At 39.3% G+C, this 16,730-nt stretch overlaps 1 protein-coding gene across 1 annotated transcript in view; it reads left to right on the top strand.

Annotated features, from left to right (window-relative positions):
- LOC132398151 (uncharacterized) overlaps positions 1-14,729 on the top strand; it is a 79,223-nt gene extending 64,494 nt beyond the window's left edge. The window contains exons 13-15 of the mRNA XM_059977198.1: positions 3,521-4,162; positions 11,114-11,196; positions 12,178-14,729. Of these exons, the coding sequence (XP_059833181.1) occupies positions 3,521-4,162; positions 11,114-11,173 (702 nt within the window). The 3' untranslated portion in view covers positions 11,174-11,196; positions 12,178-14,729. The remainder of the gene's footprint in view (positions 1-3,520; positions 4,163-11,113; positions 11,197-12,177) is intronic.
- Positions 14,730-16,730: the final 2,001 nt, after the last annotated feature.

Raw genomic sequence — 16,730 nt, 5'->3', positions numbered from 1 at the left:
AATTGAACCCGGATCACTGGTTTTGTAATAGCATTACACTAACTTCTACACTATCATGCTGCTCTTTTAGTCACCTTGTTATAGAAAAGACAGGTTATAGTTGCTGGAAAGGGTGTAGAGAAGACCCTTGAAGACGCTGCCAAAATTCAAGGACCCAAGCCATATGGAGAGGATGGCAGGCTAGTGCCCACTCCCTGGAGTTGAGGACACTGAGGGGCAATCTCATTAAGGTATACAAAACAATGAGAGGCATAGATAGGGTGGGTATACTCCGTAGCTTTACAGAATGCTGCAAAAAAGCTTAAAGTAGATGGTACAGTGCATGTCAAACATAGTATGTTCTGCTGCCACACTGAACCAACAGTGACAGAAATAAATATTTAGGCTGGTGCCAGTCAAACAAGCCATTTATTCTGGATGTTGAACTTCTTGGATGTTGCTGAGTTCGCACTCATGGAGGAATTATCTTTCACCTTAAAATATTCCATGGCTTCTACAATCCTCTTTGGCAAGACTTGCTTCATGAAAAAGTTTCTCTTCATTTCTGTTCTAAATGTGTCTTGCCCCTCTGCCCCCGAGAATGTGATCCTTCTTTCTAGACAATCCAACAGGGCAAGCATCCACATGCAATCTGTCTGAATCCATCAGAATTTTAAGTTTCAATTAGATCATCTCACAATCTTCTATGCCTTTGCAAATATAAACTGAATTAATTTAATTTGTCCTCATATGGCACTCCTATCTTTCCAGGAAGCAGTCTGTAAGTATTGAAGATTCTCATTGTCCTGTGTTGCAAGATCACCAGGCACCTCATTTTTTGGTGTACATTTCCTTGGACTTCTCCCAATAAGTGGTTCTGTAGTCCTAATTACACATCTTGGTAGTTAAAGAGTGAGAGATTTGCTGGGACAGTTAACATCTAATCATGTATTTCTGCAGCTGCAATTGGCCCTGATCTCCAAATGGATGTCTGCTTTTGAGCTGCTTGGTTCATTGTGAATCTTTCTCATTTATTGTAATGTCTTCATTCTGAAGGAACTTTTCCTTCACAAGAACTGTGCAGTGGCTGCTCCAGCTGGTACTGTAATGAATAGATGCATCTGCTAGAGTTTGTTTGTGAGGATGATTAGAAGTGAGATCAGGAAATTTGATTGTATAATACCTTGTAAGTGCCTGTGCGAATGGATTGTTTATAACCTGTAATGAGCAGTTGTAAATTATGGTATTTATCTTTAAAAGTTAGAATTGATGTTAACACAAGTTAGAAAAGGTTAGAACAAGAACAGTGGGAAAATAGCGAGGAACATAATCGTAAATTTTCCCCACGCAGTGAAGGTAGACTTATAAGAAACTGAGTTCACACAATGTGACTTTCGGCACAGTTGGATGGCTCAAACAAGAAGTACTAGGAGGAGGGGTCCAGGGTCAGTGAAAAGTGAGTCAACAGAGTGATTGTAGAACTGGAGGAGGTAACAGAGTTGGGGCTGGTGGTCTTTGTTATGAGTAAGTTATGGATTTGGCACAATGTCTGATTTAGTATCTCAGAAACTGCTTCAAGACTTTGACTTCAATACCTCCATGTGCAGCTGGATCATTGATTTTGTCATTTGCAAACCTCAGTCAGTTTGCATTGGCAAAAATACCTTCTCCACAATCACTATTAGCATAGGTGAATCACAAGGCTGTGTGCTGAACCCTTGCTCTTAACACTTTATACTTATGACTATGTCATAGCACAGCTTAAAGCCATTTTTAAGTGGAGGAGGGTTCTGGGGATCAGAGGTGGAGGGGATCAAGAACTTTAACTTCTTTGGTATTATAATTTCATAAGATCTGTCCCTGAGTCCAGCATATAAGTGTCATTATAAGGAATGCACAGCAGTGCCTCTACTTCCTTAGTTTTCAGGTCATATCCATTAAATATGCTTTCTCCATCATTAAGCAAAGACTATGTGTTGAGCATGATAGTGAATTTTGGAATTAGTGCCTGGCTTGACTGTAAGGTGGCTCCTCAGATATGAGGATATATTCTACATTTTCCAGGGTCTCACTGTGAATCGTTATTGTCAGAGGGCATGTGTTGAAAGTGGGGGCAGGTTAGTAGAGGACCAATAAGTTGCAGCTTCTAAGTGTAAGGTCCTTCAATAAATCAGTTGAAGGTGGCTTGGAGTGAAGTCTCAAAGGACATGGAAACATAGCAATGTCTGGATACTCCAATCTGACACTGAAATTGAGAGACTTTGGTTCTGGATTGTAGTTATCAAAGGTTGAACAGATTCCTATGTATTCTGAAGCTTAGTTCCATTCCCACAGGTGCAGCATCGTGGTGAGAAAGATTAGATTGCGGCAATGATGGAGTCTTGTTGGATACCTCCACTAAAATTGTCTTTATTGTAACCCATTGGTTAAAGTCAGAGTAAATGTAGGATGCAGACAAAATTTCTGTGCACAGCCTAAATTTGTGAACGATATTCAACACTCTTTCCCAATACCCTCCCACCCACCAATGAAGTCAGAGTCTCTAATGAAGCTGGAAAAGGACATGAATAATAACATGCTGATCCTTTTATTTTGTTGGTGTTGTCATGCAGTGAAGATTATGTCCAATATATTTCCAGATAGTTTGCATATGTAATGTGATTCAGTATGTAGCTCTTTGGCTTCTCAGAGGAGGTGATTGATGAGAACTCTGGCATTAACTTGCCCTGTGACAGACAGTGGGGAAGTCCTTCTGTATTTATCAGCCATATCCTTTCTTGAAGATGGTCATTATTGCGGTATCTCTAAGGTCCCTTGAAAAATGCTTCTCCTCAGATATGGGCAATGAAATTGTTGACTCCTGACTGAAGTTCTTCAGTGCTGAATTATAGAATGTTCCATTTAAAATTCTCATTCATGTGAGTAAATCCCTCATCACATTTCTCTTTCTGCAATAACTTTTACACAACCTCCACTCTGTTCATTCACTACCGGAGGCTGTCTAGGCATTGGCTCTTAAACTCTCCTGCTAATCATCTCAGCTTCTGAACTCGCTTATATTTTAATACTGTCTGTAATTCCTAAATCTTTGACTGAGCTTTTTGTAATTTCTGATAATAATTTTGCCTTTGAGGCTGTTGTTGATTCCTGTATAATGATTCTTCTGCATTACATCTGTGATTACATTATTGACTAACTGAAATAAATGTGAGTTATTAGAGCACAATCATTGGTAATCGGGATCATGAAACTACCTGATAGTTTAAAAAGCTCACTTGGATCACTGATGTTTTTGAAGTGAAATAATCTTACATCACTTCTGAGTCTAGAGTATATGTTACCTTCGATGGCTGATAGGTTTGGCTCTTAAAATGTCCTCTAGAATAACCTGCCCATCCATTTAGTTAATGACTATTGGGGTTGGACAATAAATGCTTCCAGATTCACAAAAAAAGAGTAACATAGATTAAATTGTCCTTATTTTTTTACAAAATAGTAACGTATATTTTATATGTAATATTAAATCTTTTTTTTGTGACAGGTGATCGCCAGAAACTCATTTATAAGTTTGCACAAACCTGATATTTCTAAAGTAGAACTTTTAAAAGATGTGACAACAACTAAGGACTTAATAATACGCCTGTTAGTCCATGGTGTTGAACAAGATCCAGATCTTGACTATGAGAATGAGGGTACAGATGAAGAGAGAGAAATTCAAAGCATAAACAATTTTGAGAATACAGGTTTTGGAAAGTTTGCTGTCGACATAGCAGAAGAGCCATCAATTTCCAAGGAAAGTACTAACAAGACAGATAGTATTATAAAAGATGAAATTCCCAACTTATTATTGGAAGGGTTGGGCAGTATTGGTGACAAAACGATTAATGACTTATTAGTTGAAAAACTGCGATACAACATTGCACGTTCTGAAAGAAGACGAAGTTTTGAAGCTTTCATGGAACTTCTGCACAGTAGATCAGAGTATGAACCTGGAAATGAACTAGTATCACTGCAGTACTGGTATTCCCTACACAATGGTGCCACTAGTGGAACAGGAAGAGAAATATCTGCAGAAGGTCATATTCCGCATCCCCCGCAAGAAAAGAAACCAAAGGCAAAAGATAGCAGTCGTGTACATTTTGACTTTAAGCCATTTATTTCTTCTTCAAAGAATTTCAGCATGGTATGAACTAAGTTTTGTGTTTATCCGTTTAACCGGGACATTAACCATCTCAACTTGCTCCAATTCCAACCTTACCCCCTCTGAACGCTCTGCTCTCCATTCCCTGCGCAACAATCCCAACCTTACCATTAAACCCGCTGATAAGGGGGGTGTTGTTGTCGTCTGGTGCACCGACTTGTACATAGCAGAAGCATGACGACAACTTGCTGACACCTTCTCTTATCTACCCCTGGACCATGACCCCACTAGGGAGCACCAGTCCATTGTCTCCCAAACCATTTCCGATCTCATCAGCTCGGGAGATCCCCCATCCACGGCCACCAAACTTATAGTTCGCACACCCCGCACTTCCCGTTTCTACCTCCTACCTAAGATTCACAAACCTGCCTGTCCAGGCAGACCCATTGTCTCTGCTTGCTCCTGCCCCACTGAACTCATTTCTGCCTATCTCGATTCTGTTTTATCTCCCCTTGTTCAATCCCTTCCCACCTATGTCCATGATATTTCCCATGCTTTACATCTCTTCAAAGATTTCAAGATCCCTGGCCCCCACTGCCTCATTTTCACCATGGACGTCCAGTCCCTATATACCTTGATCCCCCACCAGGAAGGTCTCCAAGCTCTCCATTTCTTCCTGGATTCCAGACCCAGCCAGTCACCTTCTACCACCACTCTTTGCCTGGCAGAATTAGTCCTCACCCTTAACAACTTCTCCTTTGGCTCCTCCCACTTCCTCCAAACTAAAGGTGTAGCCATTGGCACCCGTATGGGTCCTAGCTATGCCTGCCTTTTTGTCGGCCAAGTGGAGCAATCTATGTTCCAAGCCTACACCGGTATCTGTCCTCCTCTTGCATTATATCGACGACTGCATCGGTGCTGCTTCCTGCACACATGCTGAGCTCGTCGACTTCATTAACTTCGCCTCCAACTTTCACCCCGCCCTCAAATTCACCTGGTCTATTTCCGACACCTCCCTCCCCTTTCTAGATCTTTCTGTTTCTACCTCTGGAGACAGCCTATCCACCAATGTCTAGTACAAACCTACTAACTGCCACAGCTACCTAGACTATTCCTCCTCCCACCCTGTCTCCTGCAAAAGTGCTATCCCTTTCTCTCAATTCCTCCGCCTGCGCCGCATCTGCTCTCAGGATGAGGCCTTTCATTCTAGGACAAAGGAGATGTCTTCCTTTTTTAAAGAAAGGGGCTTCCCTTCGTCTACTATCAACTCTGCCCTCCATCGCATCTCCCGTATTTCACGCACGTCTGCCCTCACCCCATCCCCCTGCCAGCCCACCAGGGATAGAGTCCCCCCAGGTCCTCACCTATCACCCTACCAGCCTACAGATCCAACGCATAATCCTCCGTAACTTCCGCAACCTCCTACGTGATCCCACCACCAGCCACATCTTCCCCTCCCCCCCACTCTCGGCTTTCCGCAGGGATCACTCCCTATGCGACTCCCTTGCCCATTCATCCCCCTCATCCCTCCCCACCGACCTCCCTCCGGGCACTTATCCCTGCAAACGGCAGAAGTGCTACACCTGCCCCCACACTTATTCCCTCACCACCTTCCCAGGCCCCAGGCAGTCCTTTCAGGTGAAGCACCACTTCACCTGTGAGTCAACTGGGGTGATATACTGTAGCCGGTGCTCCCGGTGCCATTTATACATTGGGGAGACCCGCCGCAGACTGGGAGACCGTTTCGCCGAACTCCGGCGCTCGGTCCTCCAGCAGTGGCGGGATCTCCCTGTGGCCACACACTTCAATTCCACAGACCACTCCCACTCCAACATGTCTGTCCATGGCCTCCTCTACTGTCAAGATGAGGCCACACGCAGGTCGATGGAGCAATACCTTACCTCCCACCTCGGTAGCCTCCTTCCTGCCAGCATGAACATCCAACTCACTGACCTCTGTTGATACCCCTGCCCCCCATCCTTACCCCCATCCCTAACTATTATTTTAGTCTGGTTCTCTTTCTCTCTCTTTTCCCCCCTCACTATAATCTCTTCCCCCCAGCCCTACCTTTCTTTCTCTTTTATTTCCCATAATTCTCCACCTACCCCCAGCACATTTCCCTCCAGCCTATCACTTCCCAGCATCCCTCCCCCCACTTCTTATCCCCTCTCCACCATCCCATGTTACTTCACTCCTGATGAAGGGTTTCGGCCCCAATTGTCGTCACTACCTCCTCCCATAGATGCTGTTTGGCTTGCTGAGTTCTGCCAGCATTTTGTGTTTTTTATTTATTTCCAGCATCTGCAGATTCACTCGTGTTGCCTTTGTGTTTAACAAGTCAGTATCAGCACAATTTTTTTTTTCTGGATACTGGTTTATTCTCATATAATACTGAAAATATTTCACCTATTTCCTCTGAGATTAAAATTAAGTAACATTTTATTTTTAGCTATTGGTCACAGAAACAGAACTGCACACTAGCTTAATGTAATAGCTTAAATATTTAAGTGAGTTACTCTCCAAACTAAAATTGATTACACCATTACAACCAAATTAGAAACAATGTCCCAAAGTACAATAAGATCCTGAACCAGAAAATGAGCTAGAATAAGGGCGATAAAGCAAATATAATTGATACACACAAAATGCTGGAGGACCTTAGCAGGCCAGGCAGCACCTATGGAAAAAATACATTACCTCTGCGCTAGAATCCATATCTGTATAAATAAAATATATCATAAACTAAATTTTCTTTTAAGTTTCTTAATAATTTGTCAGTCATTTGATTTGTCCACCATATTCAAAATGTATTTATATAATCTTCTAAGGTGCATGAAAAGTTTAGTTTAAATTGTTCATAATACAAAAATTAATGTAATTTTATTATTTTCCACTTAATGCCTTGTTTAGTTTGTGTATTTAGTTCAGATTTCTTTTCCTGTTACTTAGGGTAGATCTGAGAAACTAATGAAACTAATTTTAAGCTCTTTGCATGTTTTTCATACACAATTTGGATATGGTAACTATGTAATTTTAATTTACAAAATAGCATCCATGGTGGCAATGCATATTTGTGGAGAGAATCCTTCTAATTCTTGTGGTTGCAAGGTTGCTACATAAACACACACACACACACACACACACACACACACAAAATTATTTTGTGAATCAGCCTGTAAAACTAATAGTTCTTCAGTCATTTTATAGCTCAGTGCTCCAGCTAACCTTTGATAAAGTCGTATGTTTGCAAAAACTTCAGCATTAGAAAGGGGCACTCATCATTGCTAATTGAGGACAATAATTAAGGATTTGATGCTGATTGATTGTTTCAAGTGATTTTCAAAAGTTTTTTCATGTTAGAAAACTTTGCAGAAATTGGTGTGACAAGTGCTGATTCTTTTGTTTATACACATTTACAGGGATGTGGGCATCAAAGGCATAGGGAATGTCTGTTGCTCATTCACATTATTATAGTCATACAGCATGGAAACAGGCCTTTCAGTCCAACTCACCCATGTCAACTGTGTTAGCCAGTGAGCTAGTCCCATCTGCCATGTTTGCCCTATAGCCCTCTAAGCCTCTTCTACCTATCTATTTATTGAGATATCTTAAATGTTTCTATTATGCTCACCTTAACCAGATGAACTCAATCCCTTCTATGCCTGCTTTGAAAGGGAGAATGTAACTACATCTGTGAAGATCTCTGCTGCACCTGATGATTCTGTGATCTCTGTCTCAGAGGCCGATGTTAGGCTATTTTTCAAGAGAGTGACCTCTCGCAAGGCAGAAGGTCCTGATGGAGTACCTGGTAAGGTTCTGAAAAGCTGTTCCAACCAACTAGTGGGAGTATTCAAGGACATTTTCAACCTCTCACTGCTACGGGCAGAAGTTCTCACTTGCTTCAAAAAGGCAACAATTATACCAGCCTAAGAAGAATAATGTGAGCTGCCTTAATAACTATTGCTCATTAGCACTCACATCGACAGTGATGAAATGCTTTGAGAGATTGGTCATGACTAGACTGAACTCCTGCCTCAGCAAGGACCTGGACCCATTGCAATTTGTCTATTGCCACAGTAGGTCAATGGCAGATGCAATCTCAATGGCTCTTCACATGGCTTTAGACCACCTGGACAACACAAACACCTATGTCAGGATACTGTTCATCGACCATAGCTCAGCATTTAATACCATCATTCCCACAATCCTGATTGAGAAGTTACAAAACCTGAGCCTCTGTACCTCTCTCTGCAATTGTATCCTTGACTTTCTAACTGGAAGAACACAATCTGTGTGGATTGGTGATAACATATCCTCCTCACTGACAATCAACGCTGGTGCACCTCAGGGATGTGTGCTTCGCCCACTGCTCTCTCTCTATACCCATGACTGTGTGGCTAAGCATACCTCAAATATCATCTGTAAATTTGCTGATGACACAACCATCGTTGGTAGAATCTCAGATGGTGATGAGAGGGTGTACAGGAGCAAGGTATGCCAACTAGTGGAGTGGTGTTGCAGCAACAACCTGGCACTCAACATTATTTAGACAAAAGAGCTGATTGTGGATTTCAGGGAAAAGTAAGACAAAGGTACACAGACTAACCCTCATAGAGTGGTCAGAAGTGGAGACAGCAAGCAGTTTCAAATTCCTGGGTGTCAAGAACCTGGTCCCAACATATCGATGCAGTTATAAAGAAAGCAAGATAGCAACTATACTTCATTAGGAGTTCGAAGAGATTTGGTGTGTCAACAAATATACTCAAAAACTTCTATAGATGTACCGTGGAAAGCATTCTGACAGGCTGCATCACTGTCTGATATGGGGGCGGCTACTGCACAGAACTGAAAGAAGCTGCAGAGGGTTGTCAGTTTAATTGGCTCCATCTTGGGTACTAGCCTCCGCAGTATCCAAGACATCTTCAAGGAATGGTGCCTTAGAAAGATGGCACCCATTATTAAAGACCCCCATCACCCAGGGCGTGCCCTCTTCTTATTGTTACCATCAGATAGGAAGTATGGAAGCCTGAAAGCACACACTCAGTGATTCAGGAACAGCTTCTTCCCCTCTGCCATCTGATTCCTAAATGGACATTGAACCCTTGAACATTACCTCACTTTTTAAATATATATTATTTCTGTTTTTTGCATGATTTTTAATCTAATCAAAATACATATACTGTAATTGATTTATCTATTATTATCATTTTTTCTATATTATGTATTGCATTGAACTGCTGCTGTTAACAGATTTCACATCACATGCCAGCGATAATAAACATGATTCTGATAATTCTGGCAGCTCATTCCAAATATTCTGTGAAGAAACTGCCCTGATGTGAGTTCAGAAAATGTGTGATTTGGAGAACTGTGAGGTGCCACCATTTGCATGTGGTGGCTTTCCATCTGTTTGCAGACTCTATCCTTCCAGATGATGGGGGTGGATTAGGGGTTAGGTTATATTCCCTAGCTCCCATGATAGGATTTGAAATCATGTGTTTGGATGATGAGTCTGGACCTCCATATCACCAAGACAGTAATTTAATCACAGTTTTCTTTTATACTCAGCTTTCTTGTGAACCATGGTTGAAATTGTGACATTGATTTCAAGACAGTGGAATCACATTACTGCTATTGACTTCTAGTTTCACCTCTACCCTTTTGCTCGGGGAAGTATGGTCTCTCTGTGAACCCTTACGTTCTAGCAAGGCTTCGGAAAGTGTAGGGGATGCTTTGGCATAATCACCTGTTTTTTTTCTTTTCTCCTTTGCAATTCAGGTAACTCCAGACAATATCAAATATAATCTGAATCAGAATCAGGTTTATTATCACTGGCATGTGTTGTGAAAGCTGGTAACTATGCAGCAGCAATATAATGATAATACATGGTAATATAGAAAGAAAAAATTAAGATCAATTACAGCAAGTATATATATATATAAAATAGATTAAAATAGTGCAAAAACAGAAATAATATATATTTAAAAAGTGAGGTAGTGCTCATGAGTTCAATGTCCATTTAATGTTTGCAGTGTGCCTTAAATACCTGAGCTAAAAACTTGAGTTGCCCAGATCTTCATTGTGCCTGTTCTGCCTTATTGGTTGACAAACCTGGAACTAATGTGTTAATAAAGTGACTGATTTAAAACTATTACAAAAATTACAGCAAAATAACAGTATCACTGTTCAAGATAATTTTGGGATATGTAGGATCAACTGCTCCTTTCCTGTTGTGAGCAGTTATTTTTACACTTTGTTCGATCTCACATAACATAATTGGGGGTCAAAACTAAATAATTCTTTCAAAGAACATTTAATATTACATCCCAAATTTAGTATGAGTTTGCAAAGTTCTGTCATGATTTCTACCCTGACGTTAGCCAGACACCAAGCTAGAAAATTAACCTCAAAAAGTTATGTACATCATTATCACATTCTTTACTAATCTATTCCACAGTATAATTTTACAATGGGCTATCTGTCAAGGGGAGTCAACACAACCAGCGAGTATTAGTCTCCCTTACCTCACATAATAGAGGAGTTTTTAGATCTTGACAGATGTTTTTCTTCCAGATATTTTTAATCAGTGAAAACCCTGTCCTTCAGAGCTCATTTCAGTTTGTTATCGGCAAAAATGCTAAGTGTCGAGCACTTTTCTAAATAGTGCTTACAAACTTAACACTTTCTTAAAGTAAGCTATTCTGTTAAAATGGCACCACTTGTAAAATGGCACCACTTGTAAAATTGCAATGGTATCACTAATGAAATATTAATGTGGACAAAGCATTGTTAAGTTGATAGATAATCTCAGAAATAAATATCACCTGTAGCTTTCAGGTGATTCCACATATCTGAATGGACTTAAAATAACTGGTATTCATTTTCTTCTTGTGTTGAGCGTAATAGAGAAACTTAGAGAATAATTGTATGAGTTTACCAAAATGTTAGCCCTGAACAGTAATGAAATAATAGTTGTAATGTTATTTTTTGTAGACCACAGCAGAACTGAAAGGAAGAGAAACTAAACATCAATCAAAGTCATCAACCAAATAAAGTTCAGAAATTTAATAAAGATGGTAAATCTAAAATAACTACTTCTTGCTCTGTGTAAATACTGTTACTCCAGGGGGGGTTTGCATAGTGTCTTCAGATGTGAAACCATTTAATGAAATTTTCAATATTCCTCAGTGATTTTCTCTTTCGTATAACTATCTTCAATTCCACTTTAATCTCTTTTGCTACTGTAGCATGATTGAGAGGGAGGGTTTGACTTTCTCAAATACATCATGAGCAATGTAGAAAATAAGTCTCCCTTACCTCACATATTTTAAGTATTTAGGGCAGGAGTCCCAATCTTTTTTATACCATGGAACCCTACCATTAACCAAAGGATCTGTGGACTCTGGGTTGAAAACCCCTGATCTCGGGGAATGAGGAATATGATAATTGGATGGGAATGAGGAATTGAAGTAGGATATTATATTGATGAACAATAGAGCTGGCTGAGTGGGCCTTGTGACCCTTTTTTTATTTTACATTCCTTTGATGGATGCATCAAATAGGAGTTCTGTACCTACATGCAATTACTGTTATTCAATGCAACATATTTGCTTAAGTGAGGAGTGCTGGCTGGGGTAATCCCAAAGGACTGCTATGTCCCATTGCTTTATGTCATCCGGTTAAGGGTTAAATTGGTTCAGTTTATTCAGAATTCCCTCTTAAATGAAAGCATTATGTTTCTTTCCAAGGACAATTATTTCAATTGATATTGCCATTAAAAATGCAGTGTTAAATGTCTACTCTTCAACTGCCTCACCTCAGTACTTTTAAGACTAGGACATATGAAAAAAAACATTGATTCATTATTTAGATAATTCTAATAAGACTGAATTTTATATAAGTTAAGTTTCGAAACTGTAAGAACGATATGAATGTTGAAAATAGCTAGAATATATCATTGTGTCTATCTCTTTTTTGTACGTGTTGTTCGTGAATCAGATATGAAGTAAAAAGGCTGACCTAATATCATTAACAATATAATGTTTTTTTTCCCACAGGTTTAATATCAACAGAATTTACAGCTATATTACAGAAGTATAGTATCAAATAAAGCTAGTCATCTCAGAGAACTATATTACTTCCTATATTATTTTAAGCATTAGTGTTGTAAATAAACAGAATTATGAGATGTTAGGATTACAGATGTTGCCTATTCTCCTCATGATGCTACATGCCAAGAAAATAGGTAAATAAGTTTCAATTTATTATTTCTGATGTGGTGGTATACCACATTGGCTGTTAGGTTTCGTTAGCAGTATTCTAAATTATAAGAGGACAGCACTGGTAGTGTCTTATTTCATCCTGCCTTTTAATTCTGAGAAGGAATTCTCTGTGATGACTGACTAATGCCATTCATTATCCGTTCAGATGATATATTTTGGATTTTGTACAGACATAACAAGAATTATAGAAGGAATATTTTTTGTAAACAACCAAATACTAGAGAAAGAAAGACAAGCAAGGTTCACTCAAAGCTGCAATGGTTAGTCCTGACGAAGGGTCTCAGCCTGAAACATCAACTGTACTTCTTCCTATAGATGCTGCCTGGCCTGCTGCGTTCCACCAGCATTTTGTGTGTGTTGCAGAGATATGATCAACTTATTTTTGATAGGGTCAAGCATTTGAGCTGTGAATCCAGCACAAAATACTTACCTATCCAAATGCTTTGACCCTTTGTACTAGTTATGGCCCATGATCAAACCCTAAAAATACATTCATCTCTAGAATTCCATTCCATTCTTATCCACATCTGATACTCAAAGAAAGTCAGAATGGTGTGAAATAATAGAAGGCAGGATGATTCAGGCAGTTGTAATACTACTGCCCAGTAATTTCATGGAGTTTTTGTGCACTGAATTTAATACCACCACCTATTCAGGTCCTCTGCAAAAAAAAAACAACAAAAATTGCATTAGAAGACGTTTGAGCTACTTTAAAAGATTTATACCTTTAAATAGTATCAGTGCAGCAGAAGCCACTCTGCTAATTATTAATTTTATTGCCCCAGTTAATAATTAAGTGTTTTAAGAAAATGAAGTACTGACACAGCACATTGTAGATATTTTCAAAAGAAAGTGATGTAATTTTTATATGTAAACAAAATGCAAGGGAAAGAAAGTCATAGAGTGTTAACAGTTAAAGCTGCAACAAATTTCCATTTGACAGAGGCATCATACTCTGCATACTGAATCTTACAGAAACAACAAATACTATGGCTGCCAGGCAAGATAGAGAGGCTTTAGTGGTTAGGAGAGAGCTCTACAATTCACTCTGTGGGACATAGAAGTCTTTGTACTAAGTATGGGCTGAGAAGGGGTCTCTGTGTACTAGGCCAGGTTTCAGTGGTGCAAGGGAGCTGCCAGGGCGACCAATTGAAGAGCAATGAATGTCTGGGGATGTCAGCCAGCAGTGACATCCCTCAAGCTACGAAGTAAATCTGGGGGGAGAAGATTGTGTCATTATTAAGTGGGCCAAAGCCTGCTTTCTAGGCTTCTTGTATAAAAAGCAATAGGATAACTGCCTAACACTGATTATTATCAGAACCAGGTTTATTATCACTGTCTTATATGAAATTAGTTGTTTTGCATACGTTTATCAAAGCACATCAACTTTGCAACAGTTTAATCTTGTGAAAAGAAAACACAATGATCTTTCCAGACTGAATTAAAAGGGAATGACTACAGTATCAACTTTTACAAATTTACAACCAGTGAAGATAAAGACCAATGCACCATGCAGAGTGCTCAGATGGCAGTGTGCTCAGATGTGGCTTATACAGGGCCAAAAAAATGTGTTATTGACCTTTTCAAACATATTTGTTAGTATTGCAAGACCCTGCTGGACATTAAGAGCTTAAATTACTGCAGCATATCCCATCAGAGAGTTGCTCATTGGCTGAGAAACTGAAGGAGCTGGACTTGATGCAGATCAGGCTGCTGCCTTCGTTGGAGAGTTAGTGCATGAAGATGGTGTGCAGTCGAGGCAAGTAATCATCTTAGTGACTTTTCTTGTGCTTGCAAGACCCTGCTGGACATTGTTGATGTGGAATGCTGCAAGTTTGATTCACGGATTTATTGGTGGGTGGCAGGTGAGTTGCAGGGCCTCGGTTGTAGCAATATGAGGCATCATAGCAATATGAGGTGTTGTCTGTTTACAGCTGCCCAGGAAAGAGGTGCTGGAGTCAGTGTGCTCCACTGGAGCACTGGGGTGAACAACTCGGTGTATGTACTGCTCAGCAGAAGACAAGCCATACTCTGTCGACAACAGACTACTATAACATTCATAGACTCAGTGTCTTGGACTATATTTTGTTTTTGTGTGTCTGTATTTTACTAATATCTGAGACATCTTATTCCTTGTGCTGTGTATGAGTGCTGATACTATGCTTTTCACATTAAACCTGAAATAATGCTGTTTCATTTGGCAGTATTCAACGGTATTTATATCTGGTTGATTGGCCATTAAAATTCAACTTTAAGAATTCCATCCTTCAGAGCCCTCTCTCATCCCCTTATGTTATTGTACTAAAGTGAAACCTCTAATATAAAAAGGAAGATTTTAATGATTTGTCCTCCATCTTTGGTTCGTGACTCATACCTCTGGAGAAGATTGTATCCTCTGTAAAGCTCCAGATTTTGGCCATTAGAATTTGAAATACAAAGATGTATCATGTCTTATCCAAGAAGAGGACATGTCAGAGAGATTGTAACTGTGAACTTCTTCAAGAAAAGAGACGATTCAGGCGGTGACAACCACAGTGCAAAGTAAATTTATTATCAAAGTACGTATATGTCACCAGATCCTTCCCTGAGATTCATTTATTTGCTGGAATTCACAGTAAATACAACAAAACACAATTGAATCAATGAAAAAACACACACAAGACAGAGGTATTTACCTGCTGTCTGCCATAAAAAAAAATCATCGCAAGGGTCATGCTCACCATCGAGGACTAGATGACCATTTCTCCACATTACACTTGATTCCTCAATCCTGAGGAAGCAATAAACATGATCCACGCTCAGCTTCAAGGAAAAGGTGGGCAACAGTGCCCACTAGTGGTTGTGATTTTTGGATATCCATTATTCCCATCCCTCCAAGGCATTCCTTAGATAAGGATTCCTTATCTTTGGCTGCTTCATCTCTGACCTACCTTCCATCCTAAGGTCAGATGTAGGAATATCTGATGATGACTACACAATGTTCAATTTCATTCATGACTCCTCAGTGAATGAAACTCCCAAGTTTCTTGCTGGATGCAGACAACAGTTTGGCATGAGCTCATAGGGTGCAAGTAACATATATGACATAAAGTTGCTAAGCAATAATTATAAGCTGTGTAATTTGTTGAGTTTTGGTGCCACTGCCATAATTAGATGCATACAGTATAAGTGTCCATTGAGTCCACATTTTCTGTCTTTCTTGAAGATGACTACTGATAGCCCTACAGAGAACACTTTTGCTGATTTGTGCACTTAGGATCCACAAAACCATGAAATATTGTGCATGCACTTCACAATTTTTGATAATATTTAGACTTAAATGCACATGCGATCACGAAGCACCCATCTACTTTGAGTTGTTGGGATGGATGCCTGAAATAAGTCAACGGTTAAGATTGTGATTATCAGACATTGAATGACATCAAATGAAGGTTAACTTTACTGCTCTAAAACCAATAATGGGGGAACTGTGAATTGTCTATGTACCAAAGTATGAAAACCAAACAAGCCATACTTGTATAAATTGTTAGGGATTATGTTACTTATTTTTTTCTTACTACACTATGAAAGGAGAATATCTTAAACAAGTGAACCAGTATGGTCATTTTAACCTTCCAACTCAGATCTCGATTTGACCGGAAAATCTTAATTTCACAAATGATTACTTCTATTCCAAATCTAAAGAAGGTGGTGGAAGTCTGGAACAGAATAAATAAGCAGGTAATTAATCTAAATTTTACTTTACAAAGGGACTGCTTAAAAAATTAAAGCATGGCATACATGAGAATAAAAGAGAAAAAAATGTTAAGGCAACAAAAATTTGCAAATAAGCAAAATAACTGAGAAGAAGTGAAGTAAAACTGATGGGACAAACATAAGGTGTTTTTCTATTTTATTTGTTATGTTTTGATAATTTAATACTATACCAAAATGTCTTCTAGAAGATCAATCTTGTGTTATACCTATAATCTGCAATTTCACAGTATATGCATGGAGAATATATAAGCTATACATTCTAAAGTTGCTGTAAAGCTGATGGCAATCTTAGTAGCTAGCCATAGTCAATTCTCTTTATGACTTATTTAATAAATAGTATTAATAACTGTAATATGTATTGACAATCATAAATTACATCCTAGAAGATTTGTGAGTCAATCATTATCCTCAATATTACACCAAGTAGACCTGTACTTTTATTTTACAGTGGATGGTTGTGTGCATTCCACAACCTGACTAAAATTCCTCATCTTGTTACGCAAATCAGGGTTTGCGTCAATCTTTTTTTTCCCTTTGGAAAGGAAGAACACGGTGCATGCTTTAATACAGGG

This window comes from Hypanus sabinus, chromosome 8 (genome assembly GCF_030144855.1).
Source record: "Hypanus sabinus isolate sHypSab1 chromosome 8, sHypSab1.hap1, whole genome shotgun sequence".
NCBI lineage: Eukaryota > Metazoa > Chordata > Chondrichthyes > Myliobatiformes > Dasyatidae > Hypanus > Hypanus sabinus.
This window is presented reverse-complemented; position numbering and strand designations above follow the sequence as displayed.